Source organism: Alligator sinensis, unplaced genomic scaffold (assembly GCF_000455745.1).
Source record: "Alligator sinensis unplaced genomic scaffold, ASM45574v1 scaffold579_1, whole genome shotgun sequence".
Taxonomy (NCBI): Eukaryota; Metazoa; Chordata; order Crocodylia; family Alligatoridae; genus Alligator; species Alligator sinensis.
In genome coordinates, this window is record NW_005842023.1 from 852,589 (window position 1) to 871,408 (window position 18,820).

General features: G+C 42.4%; 2 protein-coding genes across 6 annotated transcripts in view; one reads left to right on the plus strand and one right to left on the minus strand.

Moving 5' to 3' along the window:
* The window catches only part of SLC22A23 (solute carrier family 22 member 23), a 190,660-nt gene extending 178,707 nt beyond the window's left edge, over positions 1-11,953 (plus strand). For 3 of the 4 annotated variants that reach the window (XM_006022193.3, XM_025202389.1, XM_025202390.1), the window contains one exon: positions 6,967-11,953. In XM_006022193.3, coding sequence (XP_006022255.1) covers positions 6,967-7,324 — 358 coding nt within the window. In that variant the 3' untranslated portion in view covers positions 7,325-11,953. The remainder of the gene's footprint in view (positions 1-6,966) is intronic. The other variant, XM_025202391.1, reaches the window with a different exon arrangement.
* PSMG4 (proteasome assembly chaperone 4) overlaps positions 1-18,820 on the minus strand; it is a 33,083-nt gene that overhangs the window by 9,571 nt on the left and 4,692 nt on the right. The window contains exon 3 of one of the 2 annotated variants that reach the window (XM_006022194.3): positions 18,260-18,457. The exons of the other annotated variant lie outside the window; for it this stretch is intronic. Within the exon in view, the coding sequence (XP_006022256.1) occupies positions 18,336-18,457 (122 nt within the window). The 3' untranslated portion in view covers positions 18,260-18,335. Of the gene's footprint in view, positions 1-18,259; positions 18,458-18,820 lie in introns of those variants that run through there. 2 annotated transcript variants of the gene reach the window in all.

Genomic DNA, 18,820 nt, shown 5'->3' on the forward strand with positions numbered 1-18,820 from the left:
AGTTTGGAGAAGAGAAGACTGAGGGGGGATTTGATAGCAGACTTCAGCTACTTGAAGTGGGATTCAAAAGAGGATGGAGCTGGACTGTTCTCAGTGGTGACAGATGACAGAACAAGGAGCAATGGGCTCAAGTTGCAGCAAGGGAGGTTTAAGTTGGATATTAGGGAAAAAGAATCTCACTAGGAGAGTGGTGAAGCACTGGAACAGGTTACTTAGAGAGGTAATGTAATCTCCATCCTTGGAGGTTTTTAAGGCCTGGTTTGGCAAAGCTTTGGCTGGAATTACCTAATTGGGGATGGTCCTTCTTTGGGCAGGGGGTTGGACTAGATAACGTCCTGAGGTTGCTTCCAATCCTAACTTTCTATGATTCTATGGCTGCTTGCAGACATGAAGAAGAAAAAAAACCCAAGCAAAGCTGCACTTTACTTAAAACTCAGCGCACTCCAGAGCTTGCCCAGAAGAGGCAGCATGTTAGTTCAGCCCGGCTCTTCAACGTCTGTATCAATCAGGCGCTTTAGCGGGCTATTTTGTTGCTTTTATGTAATAGCTGATTGAATCAGCTTTAGATAAAGTGCCGAAAACCCCTGCCGAAGCACCCAATCCATACAGATGCTGCAGAGCCATTTCAAACTAACGTGCTGCTGCTTCCAGTAATGTGCGTTTGTTTTCTTTTTTTCACGCCTGCAGGCAGCCTATGATTTTATGATTCTATGATTCTAAGTTTGTAGGATGAGAGTGAGGGCTTTCTGTGTCCTGGGGATCCTTGTCCAGTCCCCTTTTTGAATCTGGCTAAACTGTCAGCTTCTACAAAGTCTTGTGGCAGTGATTTCTAAACATTACAGAGGAATTGCAAGCTCACCTTCTTGCTGTTAGTTTTGCTCCAGCAAAGAATTTTAGGGAGAATTTTTTGCTCTTGTTTTAAAATGACTAAAAAAAAATCCTGTTTATATTTGAAATTCCAGTATGCCAGGAGAAAATCTCAAATAATATTAGGGAACCATTTTAAAGACAGGAAATTTTGGATCTAGGCCTTTCCAGGGTTTGCTCCTTTCCAATTTCAGGGTTTGCTCTGCCAGTTGTGTGAATTATTGCATTTACTTATCTGTAGTTCGTTCACTGAATGAAGGTGAGCAGAGCCTGCTCCCTTGTGGTAACATAGGAAATAGCAGAGGTCATGATAGTAGCCACTTTTCTAAGGTCTAATTCAGTGACTCTCAACCAGGGTGCCAGGCCACCATTGGATGCCTTGAGTTCCTTTCAAGGGTGTTATGGGGTTCCACACAATCTTAGCTTTGTTAGGCTTAGAAACATGATTCACAGGGTAAACCCAGAGCTTTCAAACAGAAATCCATAGTTATAACTTCGCTGCTTTTTTTTTTTTTTTTTTTTTTTTTAAACAGAACAAATCAGGCAAAAAAAAATTGTGAAAACTAAGAGCTGGTATTTTCCAAAGACTGCCTCAAGTCCAACCAGAGGTGCCTCAACTCTAAAAAGGTTGAGAGCCACTGATCTAATTATTAATATTCTAATATTATAAAAGCCTACACCTGTCTGTCTGTCCATAACACTTTATTTGCGCTCTGATTGGCTGTCTCGGCAGCCAATCAGAGTGCCCTACACAAACAGGGATAGACAGTGGAGCACTGCTGTGACAGTGGGAACTGAGGCCAGAGGGGAGGGGAGCTCCACTGGCCTCACCCCCCCCTCCCCTGCTCCTTGGAGGCAGAAGGGGATGACAGGGACTAGAGCGCCATCGTAATGGAGGTGATGGAGTGTGGGGGGCAGGCCAGCAGCGTTGGCCTCATCCCCCATGCCCCGCGTCTGCTCCTTGGAGTCAGGGGCTGCTCCCCCCTCAACAACAGCTGGCAGGGAGGGGAGGCAGCCAGAAGGGGAGGGTGGGTACAGCCCGAAGCGGGGGGGAGGGAACAGCCCCGGCCACAGCCCTGGCCTGAGGTGGGGGAAGGAAGGGATGCAGGCCTTTGTCCTGTCCGTGTCTCTTCCCCACCCCACCCCGGTCATTCTTGATGGGCAATTGGCTAGTATATAATATAAATGTCTGGAAATTTTAAGGTAGTTTATAAGCACAAATTAGAATTAGGAGACAGAGAAGTGGAAAGAGACCATTTGTCTTTCTTGTGTCCATTTCAGACTCTTGACCTGCAAGACTATACATCTGTTGTTATTCCATATATTTTAATAAATCCAAATAGAAAGCTGTAACCATAAATCTAAGAAAAATAGTTTAATGAGGAAGAATAATACCTAGGAACCTAGCACCACTAAAAACTTCTGAATCCAGCCTATTATATAAAACGTGACCTACAAAAGTCTGCTTCACTTAAAAGCCTGATTGTTTGGGGGGGTTTGTTTTTGGGTTTTTTGCTGTACTTATCCGGTTCTTCCTTACATGTCAGGAAGGAAAACATTTACTCTTAATGTAGAATTAGCCATTATTTTATATGATTAATTACCCCTCTAGTCAGTAGATTGATAGTATACTATATTCAAGCATCAATAGTTCTCCTCATTATCCATCCCAGAAATAATATTACAACTCACCATGTTCACCCACACTGAGGAAATATGGTTCTTTCTTTTGATCTTGTTTCCTGATGCATATTGAATGTAAAATTGAGCCATCTGCCTTCTGCCTCAGTTTTCTTTTCAGTACATATAATGTCCTAATTTGAAATGCTTTTAAAATTCAGTTCAGCTATTTTCTCTCCCCCCCACCCCCCAAGTCTTTGATGTACAACATCAAAAAGACTTTTCCACCATGCCTTGCAGCTTGTGCAGGCATGCCCTTCCTCCTGCTTTGGTAGTATTCTATGTACACTTTTTTTACTGAGGTCAGTGATGATTACACTAGGAGTAAAGCAGTGAAGAACCAGATTTTTGCATCCACTTGGGGCATGAGCCTACCAATTGTTGTGTATTTGATGGTCCTGCAATTTACTCATGAACAGATGAATAAGAATTACTTAAGCATTGAGAAATTAAGTTAGCAAATTATTAGCCTTGGCTGGGCTTGAATTTTTCAGGGGAAAACTGTGAAGCTTAATGCCAGGGCCCAGAGTATCTACTAACATCACAAAACCCAGAAGCCCAGGCAAAACTAAGCTTTCTTCTGTAAAGCTCAGAGGAGCAACTTTATAGTTTATGCCAAAAATTGTTCCCTTGGAAGCTAGAAAATTAAGTATTGCCCTGATTAATTGTTTTGCTCTTTTCTGTGGTCTGAGCAGCATAATTCTGGCAGCCTTCATTTCCTGCACTTTAGTAGCCCAGCTGTAAATCCATGAAGGCTGAGAAGATCAGGAGTTTGGGGATTAGCTTTGAATGAGATGGACAGTGGCTAGCAGCCTGAGGATTTATAATGCTGTAATATATAACATAATATCAGTCAATCAATTAAACACATAACTGTCTAGTACATGCTACCTTACAGCCTGCAAACATAGAGGTGGAAAGATGGGGACCAAAAGATAGTAGTGATGGGAACGAGGACAGGTGCATGTGCTCCCATGTGCACACAATCCTTGAGTCTCGATGCTGTCCTGGGTAGGGAGGGCCCTCTACTAAAATGATCCATCTCAGATTCTGATATTGGAGCTTCCAAGTGAAGGTGACTGGAACCAACGTCTTACTGGCTCTGACATGAACTCCCTGTCTGGGAAATTGTGGCTGGATCTTCTGTGCAATAGTTGTCCCTGCAGGATCAAATCCTCAGGACACCACATGGAAACTGGTGGCACAACAGCTGAAAGAGTGGGTGTGAAGAAAAGCTAGCTGAAACTGAGCAACAAGTGGGGCTGGGACATGTAGTCCCCACAGGAAGGAAGGATTGTTTGTGCAAGGTGACTCAGTTTGTTCAGGGAAGTGCCTCTATGACCTTGTTGGAGAAACAAAAGGGATTTCGTTCAAGCTGGCACTAAGGGGTCTGCCCAGATGAAGATTAAGCAACGGCTTGTTTCTATGGGTGAGATTACATGGCAGGTGCTAATTCTAAAGAATGTTAATCTGTGTTAAGGTTAACAGATTCTAGGGATCAGTCATGTTTAGGGTTAATACCCTCTCTAATGTGCGCTGCTCAGATTTGCCACTAGAAAACTGGTGAGCAGGGCCATGGCCAGGGACTGCAAGTCTTCTCCATTCTTGCCCTGCTTGCAAGCTCTCTAGTCTCAGTATAAGCTGGGGAGGAGGGGGAATAAGGGGACCCTGTACCACTTGGATCGCCCCCCACCCCCCTCCAGATCACCCACTGTCTTCCATTGGCCCTTGATTGGCCCCTTCACCCCGGCTTCCCTCCACTCCCTGATTGGCCCTTGCATCTTCAGATTGTGGCTCTGCCACCCCAGTCAGCCCAAGAGCAGAGGTGGCAGCAGTAGCAGGGGAGGAAAGGGGTTCACCCTCTCTGCCTGCTCCTAGGTTCCCTGCAGCCCGCACCGCTCTTACACACCCAGATCTGACCCCCAGCGGGCCCTGCAGCTTCTCGCAGCTCCTTGCCCCCCAGGCCCTTCCTTGCTGCCTCCCCTTCAGTCAAAGATCCTGGTGGGGATTAGATACGGGTGTGTAGGGGCAGCAGGTCTGCAGGGACCCCAGGAGCAGGCAGGGAGGGGAACCCCACCACCAGCACCTCATCAATCTCAGTCTGATCAGGTTGGCAGGGCAGTGGTCTGGGGGTGCCGAGCCCAGTTGGGGTAGCAGAGGAGCAATCTGAGAATGGAGGGGGCAATTTGGGGGTTAGGGTAATTTGGGGGGTAGAGGAGAGAGCATTCTGGCAGGTCCTCCACCCTTCCTCATGCCTCTTCCTCCCTGCCCCCCTCATCCCTTTTCCCTCCCTCCCTCCCCACTCAATCCATCTCCACCCACCTGTTGCCCAGCTGTTCCCAGGGCCTTAGAGTCCTGGATGATAGCTAGTTCACCTGAGAGCAGTGCCTCCTGGGATATGGGAGGACTGTGAATTGATGGCTTTATCTCAGATGAATACCCAGAGGTTAATTTAAACTGAGCTAGATAGCACAGCTCAAAGATAATCCTCACTTGAAGTGGTGTAACTTGAGTAGTGTAACCTAGAGGACACTTAGCACTTCATTAATGAGCCTTAATGTGTGATCCTTCAAATTTTAAGTGCTCTTAGCATGGTCTGATCATAATGTGTAATCTCACCCTTTTAATGTACAGCCCTTGCTTGCTCTTTCAGTTCCTGGGCACTTGGGGATTCCCAATAAGTCTGGAGAGCTCTTTTATTAACTGGAGAGAGAAGCAGATATAGATTTTTCCTTTTCTGCTTCCTCCATAAATATAGGGATGGAACAGAGAATTCTTCTTCCATTTCCACTGGAGCTTAACTGTCCTGGCCACATTTGAGGAGGATAAACTGGGCCTTGCAGAATTTTGGAGCCCGAGAGAACCTCCTACTTAGCCTCTGTCCCAGTTCGGATAATAAGGGGAAGGGATGAGTAAGGGACCAGGCTTGTGTGCCCTAAAATTTTGAGGAAAAACCATTCTCTATGAGAACTCTCTGCATGGACCCACTCAAAGCCTTGGTTTGAGCAAAGGCCTTATTATGCACTGGCCCAAAGGAGCATAGAGAAGACCACGAGCAGCCCCCATAAGTTCTCTTTCAAGTCCATAGCATCAGCAGGTGTCACTCGCACAACATTCTTGTTACCATTGTGAGGCCCTTATCATTATCTTTATATACCTTATCATTTGAAAATGGGACCACCAGAAGTTTTTTTTTCAGCCTGGTTGCCTGTGCTCTCTGGGCAAGGCAGGGTATTTGAACTGCTGTGGTTTGAGCTGATAAACTTATGCAGGCTGGTGTTTCTTCCCTGCTGTTCTGACTCTGATGCGGTTTAACGTTTTGATTAAAGATGTGGAGGCAATAGAAAACTTATTAATTATATTTGCAGATGTTCTAAAAAGGGGGGGAGGGGATCTTGTATCCTTTAGAGAATAGGAATAGAATTCAAAACAATCCTGATAAACTGGACAGCTGGCACTAGACAACAGGATGAAATTCAACAAAGACAAATGCAAGTTAGTATGTCTAGGAAAGAAAAAAACAAATGCAGAGATACAGAATTTCAGACCAGTGGTTAGATAGACACTGGCATTGCTGAGAAGTGTGGGGGACTTGTGGTGGAACACAGACTCAACAAGAACAAGTAACATGAAGCAGTTACAAAGAAAAGAGCGTATGAATGCACTTTTGGACTGTTTAACAGAAATATTATATGCAAGACGTAGGGAAGTGATGGTGCCGCACTACTCGATCCTGATTGGCCTCAGCTAAAGTACCGTATGCAGTTCTGTGCACCATGTTTTAAGAAGGGTATAGAGAAGTTGCAGAGGATTCGGAGGCAAGTGTTGAATATGATAAAGGGGTTGGAAAGCAAGATGAGTGAGGAAAAGTTGAAGGAATTTAGTATGTTTAGCCTGGAAAAAAGGATATTAACAGGGACATAAATAGCAGTTTTCAAATATCTTAAAGGCTGCTATAAGAAAGAGGGGGAAACATAGTTCTCCCTTGTTGCACAGGACAGGATGCAAGCAGTGGGTTTAGATTATGTCAGCAAAAGCTTCCTTTTACTGTTACAGCAGTAGGATAGTGGAACAAGCTTCCCGGGAACACTGTGGAATCTCCCTGAGTGGAGACTTTCAAGAGGTTTCACAGGCACCTCTCTGGGAGAGAGTAGGAATAGCAAACTTGGCATCTGTGCAGGGGGTTGGACTAGATGACTTTTGAAGTGGCTTCTAGCTCTGGAATTGTATGAAAGCAAGCGCATCTAATTAAAATAGTAGTTGACACCCATGTGACCAGCTCGGTGCAAGGTTGCATGTGGTCACATTGGTGGGGAAGGCTTGAAATTTTCCACAAAAGCATGTTTAAAATCCATGCCTGCTGCAGTAGGTAGGTTTCTCTGTATGAAGAGCTGGTGCTTAGCCTATGTGTCTTTGCAGGGGAGGTGGACTTGGCCTCATCCTGGCCAGCGCAGGCTTTGGTATGCTGACTGCACCAATCATGGAGCTCCATAACCAGAAAGGCTACTTCCTGCACCATGTGATCTTTGCCTGCTGTACGCTCATTTGCATCATCTGCATTCTCCTCTTGCCTGAGAGCAAGAACCAGAACCTGCCAGAGAACATCCCGGACGGGGAACATTACACCAGGCAACCTCTTCTGCCACACAAGAAGGGGGAGCAGCCCTTGCTCCTGACAAACTCTGAACTCAAGGATTACTCTGGTCTCCATGACTCGGCTGCCGTGAGTGATGGGATGTCCGAGAATGCCACCGCCAATGGGATGAAGTCTATGTAACTGGGTGGGGGGTCAGGGTTCTTTTCTTTTTTCTCTTTCTTTCCTTTTTTTTTGTTTGCTCGTTGGGCAGGAGAAGGAGCTCTCTGAGGTGGGGCTGCTTTTGCCCTGGTTTACAGACCAGTGACGGATGGAACATGAGGAAATTCAACTCTAGCGCTAACGCCACTTATTATAGGAATCTTCATCTGATGTTGCGATTGCTTCTAAAAAGGATATGGGAGGAAAAAAACCGCATCTGAGATGCGAACTGGCTGGAGATAGCCCTTCAAAACTTCTTTTTTTCCTTGCCATTGCGTATATTTATTTTGATTATTTTTAAGAAGCACTTTATTTCCTTTTCCTCTCATTGATCACAGAAATGAAGCCATCTTATTTTAAGAGGTGTAGCCATTCCAAGAAAGCAACTGTGGGTTTTCTTCTTTGCTTTGTTATAAGGAAGCAGCATCTCTGCTGCAAAGTTGAATTCACCACAGCTTAGGTTCTTTCCACATTATTTCTGCCTTTCTGGAAGGTCAGAACCTGCACACCTTGCCTGCTGCGTGGTTTGGACAAAGAGAACAAAACAATCTGCTGTGATGCAGAGTCTGACTACATATATGCAGCATAAATTTGGTTTTGATAGTGAGCCCCTATGTACTTAAAAGTTACTTTCCAAATTAAAGTGGTGGAGTTCATTTTTTTTATTGATGTAGAAGCAGTCAGGAATATACTGCCCCAAGAAGTCTAGGATTTTTTCAATCTGCATCAGCCGTATACATTTTAAATATCCCATTCAGCTCTTTTAGGGAATTCCTGCAAGTGTTTAACAGCAACAGTAATAATAATAATATAAGCAACTCAAATGAATTGAGCAACAGCGATTTTAAATTTGTTTTTACCATGAATGGTTTTAACTAACAGGAGGTTCAAAATCTGTAACTCTGTGTTCCAGAAGAATATTTTAGGTCAAAGGAGACAAAAATGTAGGAACATTGGCTATAATCTGTATGCTTGCTCCACAAGTGAGTTAAACTGAAATTTCCACTACTGCGAGATTGGTGTCATTGCATGTCCTAATTGTTTAAAGCCTATTTTCTAATTTAAATGGCTTAATATTTATAAATGTCTTTAAGAAGGGAATGAATCAACAGATCATTTGAATAAAAACTGAAGATGAAAAAGGAAAGGTCTGTTTAAAGCATTGCTTGTGTAAGAAGGACAAGATTGTTCTCCCTTGGAAGTGGTCATTTTTAATGCTACCTAACCACAACTGGATTGTGATTAATATATATTTTGCTCTCTCGTTTGCTGTTTTCAACCCAAGAATCTACAGCAAATGGCCACCTTAAATCTATCAAAAGAAAAGGAAAAAAAAAAAAGCAAAAAGCAAAAAGCAAACCAAAAACCACATATTCTTGTAGGATCTCCCTTGGGAGGGGGAAGTAAAATCCTATAGGATAACTCATTTGATCAATCAAAACAGTTCTGTTCTATGCACAGTAACATGAGAAACGAATCTTTTCTTTGTTGTACAGCTGGCTACTTGGTAATAATAGCCAGATGACCTCTCCCTCTCCAGCCCCCAAACTAGCAATAGATTTGTTTTTGCCATCAAGTTTCAGTTCTTGTTGTGTGAATGTCCTATCGATCTAGTTAATCTAGTTTCTGAACTAGAAGTGTTATTGCATCCTAGATAATGTCCCCTTTCCTTTTCCACTCAGGCCATGCATTTGTGATTTGCTCAGTGGTACAGCCATTTCAGTGAACAGAGCAGCAGGATGTCTAATGTTGTATTGAGCGTCCATATGAATGCCACTTTGTTTGATGTACATCTTACATTTGTGAGCATGGAAAAGGCCCATCTGCCCTTTCCTGTTCTCCCCTCCCCCTTCTGTGCTCTAGAGATTTGTCTGTAAACTACTGTACCTACAACTTGCGTCCTCTGTTTGGCTGCCTTTGTCCTCTTACAACCCACAGTGAATTAGATCTACTGCGTTGTAGGCAACGTAATAAGCAGCACCACTTCACATGCTGACGGGCATCGAGGATGGGTAGACCTGTCAAAGTGACAGAAATGGCTGTGGCTGGAAAAACAATGTTGTCCTAAAGCTGCTAATTTTTGTATGGAGGATGTGGACATTTGGGTTCTTCTTCTTTAATGTGGTAAGAAACACTGGACCAGTTATGGGAATTTTTCCTCAAGTTACACTACTGTTTTCACAAGATTTGCTGTGACAGTGAGAGCCCAATTTTTGACTGCACCCCTAGTTACCAAGTGGCTTGAAGGTGGCCACCTCTCCTATTTTTTTCTGTTTGTTTTGACTCCATGTTCAGATATTTCCAGTCTGCATTCACCTTGAAACTAAGGCCTTTCGATTCGTGCAGTATTCATGTGCCAAACTTGCGTGATACCGTTTGCCTTTTATATGACACTTGTTACAAGTCACAAATCAGGAAAGGTGAGTTTATAACAAAATCGGGGAAGTAAAACAAATAAGAACAGAATTGGGGACCTTGAAATGAGAGCTCAATAGCAAGAGCAGGGGCTTGTGGAAGAGTGGGCAAGCACATGGGCTCAGAGCTGTTACACAGCACCTGGCAATCCATATGCCATGGATCGGCTTTTTATTCATGGTCTCTGTGCATCTAGGCTCAAGCTACAGTACAAATCGTGTAGACCATTCACAAGCCTATTAAACTGACTGCTTTTAGCACTGTTATAGTTCTGGTCTGCTCAACGCTGTTGTCCACAGTGCTTTCTAGTTTCCTATTCTGGCATTTGCTCTTCAATTACTAACAGGCCCAGGGAGGAGAACAGTTGTTCAAACTTATCAACATATTTATCTAAGACAATGGTTTTCAGCCTGTGGTCCCCGGACACCTAGGGATCTGCAGACTATGTTTAAGGGGTCTTTAAAGATGAGTATGATCAGTCAAAAGTATGTGAATACCCACACTTACAATTCAAAGGGGTCTGCACCTCCATTCGAAATGTTTTAGGGGTCCACAAATGGAAAAAAGGTTGAAAACCACTGATTTAAGAAATAGGTTAGGTGACAGGAGCACTTGGCAATGCTTTTAATGTTTTTTTTTCTTTTACCTTTTTTATTTTTTTATTTATTTATTTTTGTACTTGCCTGGAACAAGGTATTTGGTACTAAGGTCCCAACTCTGGGTTGCTAGATTTTCCAGTTCTGTCGCAACAAAACTGTGACTTACTGTCCTATCACTAGCACTTGTAGTTGCTTATTAGCAAAAGAAAAAATGAAAAAAACAATCTGTTCTTTATTTGTATTGGTTTTTAAGGTATTAGTCAAAAGCTTTTGGTGTGTGTAGGTAATGCAGGGATGCTTTTTAAGCTACTCTATGGTACCGTAGAACAGGAGGACATGTTTGCCCAGCACAATACAGTATCATGCAAAGATATCTGAGCTAGTTCAGGTACCAGAAACAGTCTAGCTATGTTAGCATTGCATTCTGCTGAAATTCCACTTCAGAAGCAGGGTATTCTAGCCAGGGCAGAGCACTGCACTAACGTGGCTGCATTTCTTCTGGTACCCAGGCCAGCTCGTTCAGTTAGCTTGGGTATCTCAGTGGGGTGCTGGACTGTGCCTTAGAGACATACTCTTTGTTCCCCAATGTGCTCTGTTCAGTTCTTTGCCTGGATGGGTGCTCTGGCAATCTTTTAACAAATGTCTGTCAAACCAGAAATTCTCAATTGTGTTCTTTCCCTGGCTGGTGCAAAGGAATTGTTTTCTTTGGACAGCTGCTGTTTTCCAGTCAGCATGGCGAACAAAGCAGGCAAAGCTATACCACCCATTCAGGCCATTTCCTTCCAGAAATCATTGGTACTGCTAACCCTACCGGAGGAGGAGGATTATGATTATTATTATTTATTTGAAAGCCTTTTTCCTTTTAAAAATGTAAACAGAATGTGAAAGTGATATCAGACTTAGTCCACTTTTTTCTTCTTTCAGGCTTATAGTAATTTTTCTGTTGCCAAACACATACCATAACTGTATAAGACAGGGTAAAAAAATGTGCAAGTCTGCTTGCCATTTTTAAGTGTATTTTATGGCAGCTCAAAAGGGTGATTTTTGATGGGCATTTTTTTTTTTTGGTTAAGCAGAATTTTTTTTTAACGGAAGTATTTTACTTAAATGTTGCCACTTCCTGGAGCCAAACACTAAAGGTCACCAAATTGGAAGCAGAAGTGCCATTAAATGAACTCTGTGAATGTCGAGTCAAGTTGCGCCTGTAGCTGACACATACAGACAACACTAAGTGTGGGGTGATTTCCACCCTCACTTCAACTTTTTTTAAAAAGACAAACCTCATTTTAAATGTATTGTGTGAAATGTTTTGGGAAAGGAGTACAGTGTGTTTATGTCTAGTGGGTGAGACTTCCCTCCCCCCTCAGTTTCTGATGAAGTTTTAATAAAGAATCGTGTTACTGTATGTTTTGATCATGAATAGTCTGGTGGTGCTTATTCATAGCACAAGCTTAAATCAAGTACTGAAAACAGTCTTACAAGCTAAATGTCTGCATGATGTTACATCTGTTGTACCTACTGAAAAAAATTTGTATGTAAATGTACAGAAATAAAAAAGATGTTGCCTCAGTATAATGCCTTCCTTTAAATGTCTTTCTTGCCTCCATCAATTGTGTTGCACTTTCTCAGATATTCCAGCTCCAGAAACCATTCAGTTACATTTGAGAAAACTCTCAGAACATGCAAACATGATGCACTAATAATATAAATCATGCATTTTAATCATGATTAAAATCAGCAAGCAAGAAACTGATTTAAATCGTTTAGCTTACCTTTTGTGTTTGTATTTTAATTGCTTTCCTAAACAAAATGTGGAGTTTTCTTTTTTGTGGTTATGTAAAATGTTGATTTGCAACAACATGTAGCCTCGGCCCTAATCTGCTGCTGCTTTATGCTACTGAGGAAGAGAAAAAATCCCTTTACACATTTATGTATCTTAAGTGTATTCAGGTTATTAGCTTATATCTTATTTATGTTTAGAAAATGGTGAATGATACATTTCTTATTTTCTAGATGAGGACACTTTTTACCCATACTTCACGGTAAGCTGCAATTTAAAAGAAATTAAATTAAAATGCCCAAAAGGAAGATTTTAAAATGTATTAGTTACATAAAGCAAATGCATATGATTAACAAAGTATGCATTGCATTTTAACCTGACTGATTTGTAAGATAGTTAATTGAACTGATTGCTTCTGGGCACTGTGGTTTTAGAACAAGTAGATCTAATCATCCCCTACTTCATTTTTATATAAGCCTGAGAAGAAAAAAATAAGCTTTTCATGCTTTTTTTGGCTCCTAATTTATTTTTCAACTTTTAAGTGTAGTCATTGGCTTGAATTAGTTGAATGCATTGAGCTGCAATGAAAAAATATTTTCTCTGCACTTGAAAAAGAGGCTACTGCTGTCAAAAGCTGATTGACCACTTCAGCAAATTATAATCCCAGATCTTTAGCCAAGGATCTTCCACCTGTTTAGTAGCTCATTCTTTTCCATAACATGAGCAGCAAACTGAAGTGGTTAAGTACATTTACTTAAATTATTTTATTAGACTACAGTGAATTGTGGCTTTACTGTAAGCTGTCAATTTCAAATTTTTAAAATCTGATATTAAAAATTTCAAAAAAATGAATTGTATCTATAACAGATCAACCCAGCACCATCTAATGCTAAATCTTTTTTAAAACAATTTGCTTGCTAGGTAAAGGTAGGATGTGGTCACTTGGGGTGCTAACAGACTCATTTTAAAAAAAGCCAGCACTTTACCAGAAGAGGCATCACATCAGTTTGATCCAGCTCCCTTATGTCTGTATAACTCATGAGCTTCAGCAAGGCTTTTTGGTGCTTCTATCTCAGCTATTAAATAAAAGTGCAAAAAAGCCCCACTGAAGCATATGAGCTATACAGATGTGGGGCAAACCGGGTCAAACTGCCCCAATGCCTCTTCTGGGGACGCACTGCGCTTAGCATGGGTGTGTGCCAAGCTGGAAGTAAAGCACTGTTTCTTTTTCCGTGTCTGTAAACGGCCTTAGCCTTCCTAATTTTATGCTAAAAGGGGGAATATACATGATAGTGGAAATGACTCTGCTGCTAATCGACAGATCCCTTGGAGAGTATACACAGCATGAATACAGTTACTGGCCTGGGACTCTAGATCAGGATTCTATTCTTTGATCTGTCACTTGTCTTCCTAAGTTTCACCCATCTGTGCCCCTTTTTCATCCCACCTTGTGTCTGTTTGGTCTCTTTAGACTAGATGTCCAAAGCAGGAACCCTCTCAGGATGCAGACACATGTCACAATTAAAACCATTTCAAACACCTTTAAAACACTTCAAAAGGTCAGCTGTACAAATGTGTTTGTCCTTTGAACTGTTACAAAAGCAGTGGAAGTGTTCCAAAACAGTACCTTTTTGAGTGCCAGTTTAGAGCACTTCACCTGTTTCACTTACTTATGTCTGCATGAGTAAGGGAGAGTGGGATGGGAGAGCTGTCCAGCTGCCAGGTCCCACTCCAAGTCCCAGGACACTCTAGGGTCAACACAAACTGACCCCTGGGGCCACCCCTGGGCCCAGATCCTCCAGCCCCAATCCCCTGTTTAGCTCTTTGTTCATGGCTCAGTTGAAATGTTTCATTTTGAAACACTTCAGTTGCTATGTTTGTACAGCACCAAGAACACTGGGTCCCCGATTTCACGTGGAGTTGCTAGATATTTGTGCAGTGTTAATTTTAATAATTAAATTTGTCTTCGAGGTTCCAGAGTCCACATGGGAGATTCCTGAAAAAGAAGAATGCTAAACTGCCCTTTGGACTTGAATTGAGGATAAATGTGCCTCTCAGTAGATAGGAAGTTTAAGTTTCTGGGACCTAGCTGTGTATGGTAAGTAATGTTTTTTGACAGGATCCACAGAGTCCAGCCAGGAGTCTCTCCCCACTGTTGTTAAGTTAGCCAAAATATTACAACAGAAAGTGTGGCTTACTTTAGTAGTTGGGGTAGGCAGAGTTTAAACTGTCTGCCTTTGGACTGAGATGTCATCTAAAGCTAATAAGGATCCCTGGTTAATGACTGCATTGTCACCTGTGCTGTTGCTGAATGCCTCCACTCACTTTTTTTGAGAGATGGGGAACTACTGCTTTTCCACCAGGAAAAGTAATTTCAGACATTTCACATAGTTTTCTGCTGTGTATCTTGACTGACTCCCTCAGGGCAGTAGTGAGAAGGAGGTAGTGCTGTCTTGTGTGTTTCAGGCAAGCAAATGTTAAAACAGTCACACTGTGCCTTCCTTCTGGGCAACTCAGGTTAGGACAGCCGGTCCTACACTAAGCAGAATAGACTGCTCAAGAGTTGGCCGCAAGTGGTTCAGCATGTAAGCCACTGCTGTATCCCACAGGCGAGGCCACTCCAAGTCATCTACCCTGCTAGTTCCTGGTGTACCCAATTGGGAGCAAGAGGGCTGGACTTAAATTGATGAGAGTCAGGAAGGAGGTTATGTAGATGTGACCAGAGACAAAAGAGCCTTACTTGTGCAGCACATACAAGGCCTGGGGCCACTGCAGCCCCTGCATTCTTGGGATCACACAGATGAGACTGTAGGGACACAGTTTACCCTCAATAGGTTTGAGGAGTGATGAAGAGGAACAACGATCAGCCAAGCTTCCTATACTAACTGAGAGCAGCCTGGATTGTCCAAAGGGATGTTTCAGTTCTGAGGTGGCCCTGTGTAAATCTACCCTGGCTTCTGCAGGAAGGAATAGCCACCATATGCCATTGTGAGGCAGTATGTACCAGTAGTTGGGGACCTATGGTCTGTTTCTGATGTGATGCTAGCTTCTTGTGGAGCACTTCTCTTGTCTATGCCTGTTTTTGCTTTTGTTCCCCCTCACTCTAGTCTATTTTTTGTAAGCTGTCCAGTTAGGGACCATCTCTTCTTGGGGTTTATCCAGTGCATGGCACAATGGGATCCTGTTATCAGTTGGTGAGGATACTCTCTGACAAACACCTAGTTAAGCAAATCAAATGGGCTCTGACTAAATTATCACAGTTTAATCTTGACTGTACCTGGTCAGACTGAATTCATAGGCCAGCAAAAAAAAAAACAGGAAACAGCTTGTATGTTTAAAAATGTATCTCTTAATACAGGGCTGTCCAACTTATGGCCTCCATTTTTGCCCCCAGCTACCACTACCCTCCACCACTCCAGCAGCTTAGGTAGCTAGAGCAGTCAGGTTCCTCCTCCCTCCTCTTGCTTCTGCTCCCACGGGGGCAGGGCAGAGTGGGGAGAGGTGGCAGGAGGGTGCTGCACATGCAGCAGGGGGAAATCTTAAGCTGCCCACACTGCAAGAGAGGAACCATGTGCACATGGCCAGGAGTGTTCAGCAGAGAAGAACTGGGCTACCAGGCTTGTGCATGTAGCAGGGAAGAGCTGAGCTGCCCAGGCTGTGCACGTGGCAAGGGAGAGTCAGTATGCCTAAGGACAGTCCTTTCTTAACGCACATGGTGAATGTCCATGATAGGAGTCCTCTCCCTCTCCCCAACACACTCACTTTGTCATACCGTATTTCCTTGCATACCACATGCCCCCAGGTAAGACGTTCACCTTGTTTGGGGAACATGGAATAAAGAAAAAAAGATTTTTCCAGAGGTAGGGCTGGCTCCTGCCTACCCAAAAGCTAGTTTTAACCTTCTCACTGTTGCTGACAAGTTGTCAGCAGCTTTATGATGCTGCAGATTGCGCTCCCTCCCTGCCTGAGAAAGAAGCTGTGTCCTGGCAGCCATTACAGTGTCCTATGCTTCAATTTCAGCACAGAAATCAGCTTCCCTGCTTAAGATGCACTAATTTTGGAGGGATTTGGGGGGGTCGATATGGTATGCAAGTAAATATGGTATACAAATACCGAAGAACAGAACTGAGGGCTGACCTGAAGACCACTTCCTGCATTGTGTGAACATATTATCAGCCTTTCCTATGTTAGCATGGGTTTTGGTTAAGCAGTGTCCACATGAGGCCAGGTGCCAGTATGGGTTTTTGTCCTCACCTCTACAACACTTCTGTAGAAGCAGCTGCTAATGGCAGATGTGCAAGAAAACTCACCACTATGGTTTGATAAATATATGGAGACCGGCTGTAACAGAAAGCTGTATTCTCTGTGTAAGCATTATCTGCTCTAGTTACTTTTTAATTACTGATCCCATGGCCACAATGAACCAGTTTCCAAGGGCTTTCCCATAGACAGCCAATGTAGTCGTCTACCAGGAACTATTCCAGCAGCATTCATACGTTACACTTGCATCAGAGGCTTTTAAAATACCTTTGTGATTCCTTTACAGAAAGGAAAATAAAGGTTTAAATAATTTTGCTCAAAGTAGCATAGTAAATTAGACAGCTGAGGTGAAGAAAAAACCCACATCCCCTGATGTTGAGATGACTAAATAACGTTATCTTTTTAGCACATGAGGTAGACCCCTCAGTCTTTCTTTTTTCTTTTTTTAACAAGAGTCTAGCTGCTACTCCAGGATGACCTCTCAGTAGCAATAGCTTCAATGTGCAGTCTCTGTTACTCAAAGTTTCCCAAATGATTCACAGTCACTTAAAGTCTAAGCCTGCGAGGCATGCAGTGCAGTGAAGAAAAGGAGGATTTCAGATTTTAGTAAAGGAAAAAGAATAACCCTAATTTCCATGGGCAAGTTGCTACATTCAACGTTTTAACAAAAAAGTGCTGCAAATAATCAAATTATCAATTATCAAAACTTCCTAGACCTTAAAGGCTGGAGGCTGCATGTGGGGGAGAAACAAGGGAAAAACCCTGGTCACTCCCCTTTCAACATCCACTGTCTGTCACTGTGTGACATGGGATACTGGACAAGATGGACCTATGGTCTGACCCAGTAAGTGGCAATTTTTATGTTCTAAAATCAGTTGACAAGTCAGTACAGGATGCACTGTTTTACAAGATGCTTCTTTAAAAGGCCCCAGTTTTCCACTGGTACCTTGTATCATCTCGGTATAAAATAACATATTCAGCTGCCCTTAAAACAATGGAAAGTACGATGTGGTGTTTTGATTATTTTAGTAATAACCCTTTGAAAGTGAGGTTTCACTCAGAGAAGCGACTCTAAAACTACCACTATGGTTCCTTCTGGTGACAGTGATCCTATTGATTTGAGCATGGCAACTCAAATTACACGCACAGTAAGTTTTTCTAATATGTAACAAGTTTTCAGCTGAACTAACTCACACATCTTCCTTGTGCACTATTACCTGCAGCAAAAGTTTCTTCTATACACCAGATGAAGTCTTAGTCCTACCTATGCTGTTCTGTTGATGTGAAAAAAATCTTAGCTCTGCATGGTGAAAAGGAAAACTTCTTACTGAAGTCCCCAAGGGACAAAGCTAAATACACACACATGCAGATGTACCAAAAAGTCAATTTTTCATGGTAATTTTTCCAGAGTAAAACCACACTTCAGATCAAATACTTATGTCCTTTCCAGCTTCCGTTTTCACCAGGCTTCAAATGAAAGCAACATCAGAGCAGCTTCTGTTTGGTTAACATACTGTTTTTTCACCGCAACATTGTGCCAACTTTTTCCATGAGTCCAAGGAGATGTTTCCTCTGCCACTGTAGCTGTAATATTTTAATTATACAATTTCAATCCAGAGAACATTTCTTGACCATTTACAGTTTCAAACAGAGGTCAAGTGCTGTTTACATGCATACTTCTATAACATCCTCCTTAAATTGCTAAATTTTCCCCCCTGTAATCCCCTTTCCTACTACTGTTCTCTAATGCAACAAAGGAACTTCTGCAAGCTTAGAAGAAGTTTTTACGTCTCTTTATTTTTCTTTTAAGAACAAAAACACAAGTTCAGTCCAAACTAAATACAAAAGCAAATTTTCAAAATGTTATCTCAATGTCAGACTACAGAAACCCACTTGGTTTATTTTGTAAAAAGTTAGCCTAGCTTACAGTGACGTAAAGTTAGAACTTTTCTGGAAAAGCCATCATTTCTTCTTTGATTCTGTTCTCTATAAGCAACGTGAAACTGTTGTCTGTATTCTGAAGATTGTAGCTGACAAAGATCTGTTTTTTAGTCTTCCTGGCTACAACACAAAACAAAGAATATATATACACCATTTGCTTCAGTGCTGGCAGTATTCATATAGTTATCTTACGGCGAGACTATGCAAGTTACTCACTGCATGATACCAAAGTCCTTCTAGTTCCTTCACGTCTGAACTATCTTCAGAATACTAATACACTATCCACATATGCCATCTTTGGAATAATGGCTAAACTGTTACTTTATGACTGTGAGGCATACTGCCAGTGTGTGATACTAGCTGTTTAAGATAACGGTTCTCAAACTTGGGTCACAACACCAAGTGGAGGTCAAGAGTCCCGTGGAAATTCAACTGGAAAAAAAAACAGGACTCACACCAGAACTGGGGTCCCAAGCCTGGAAA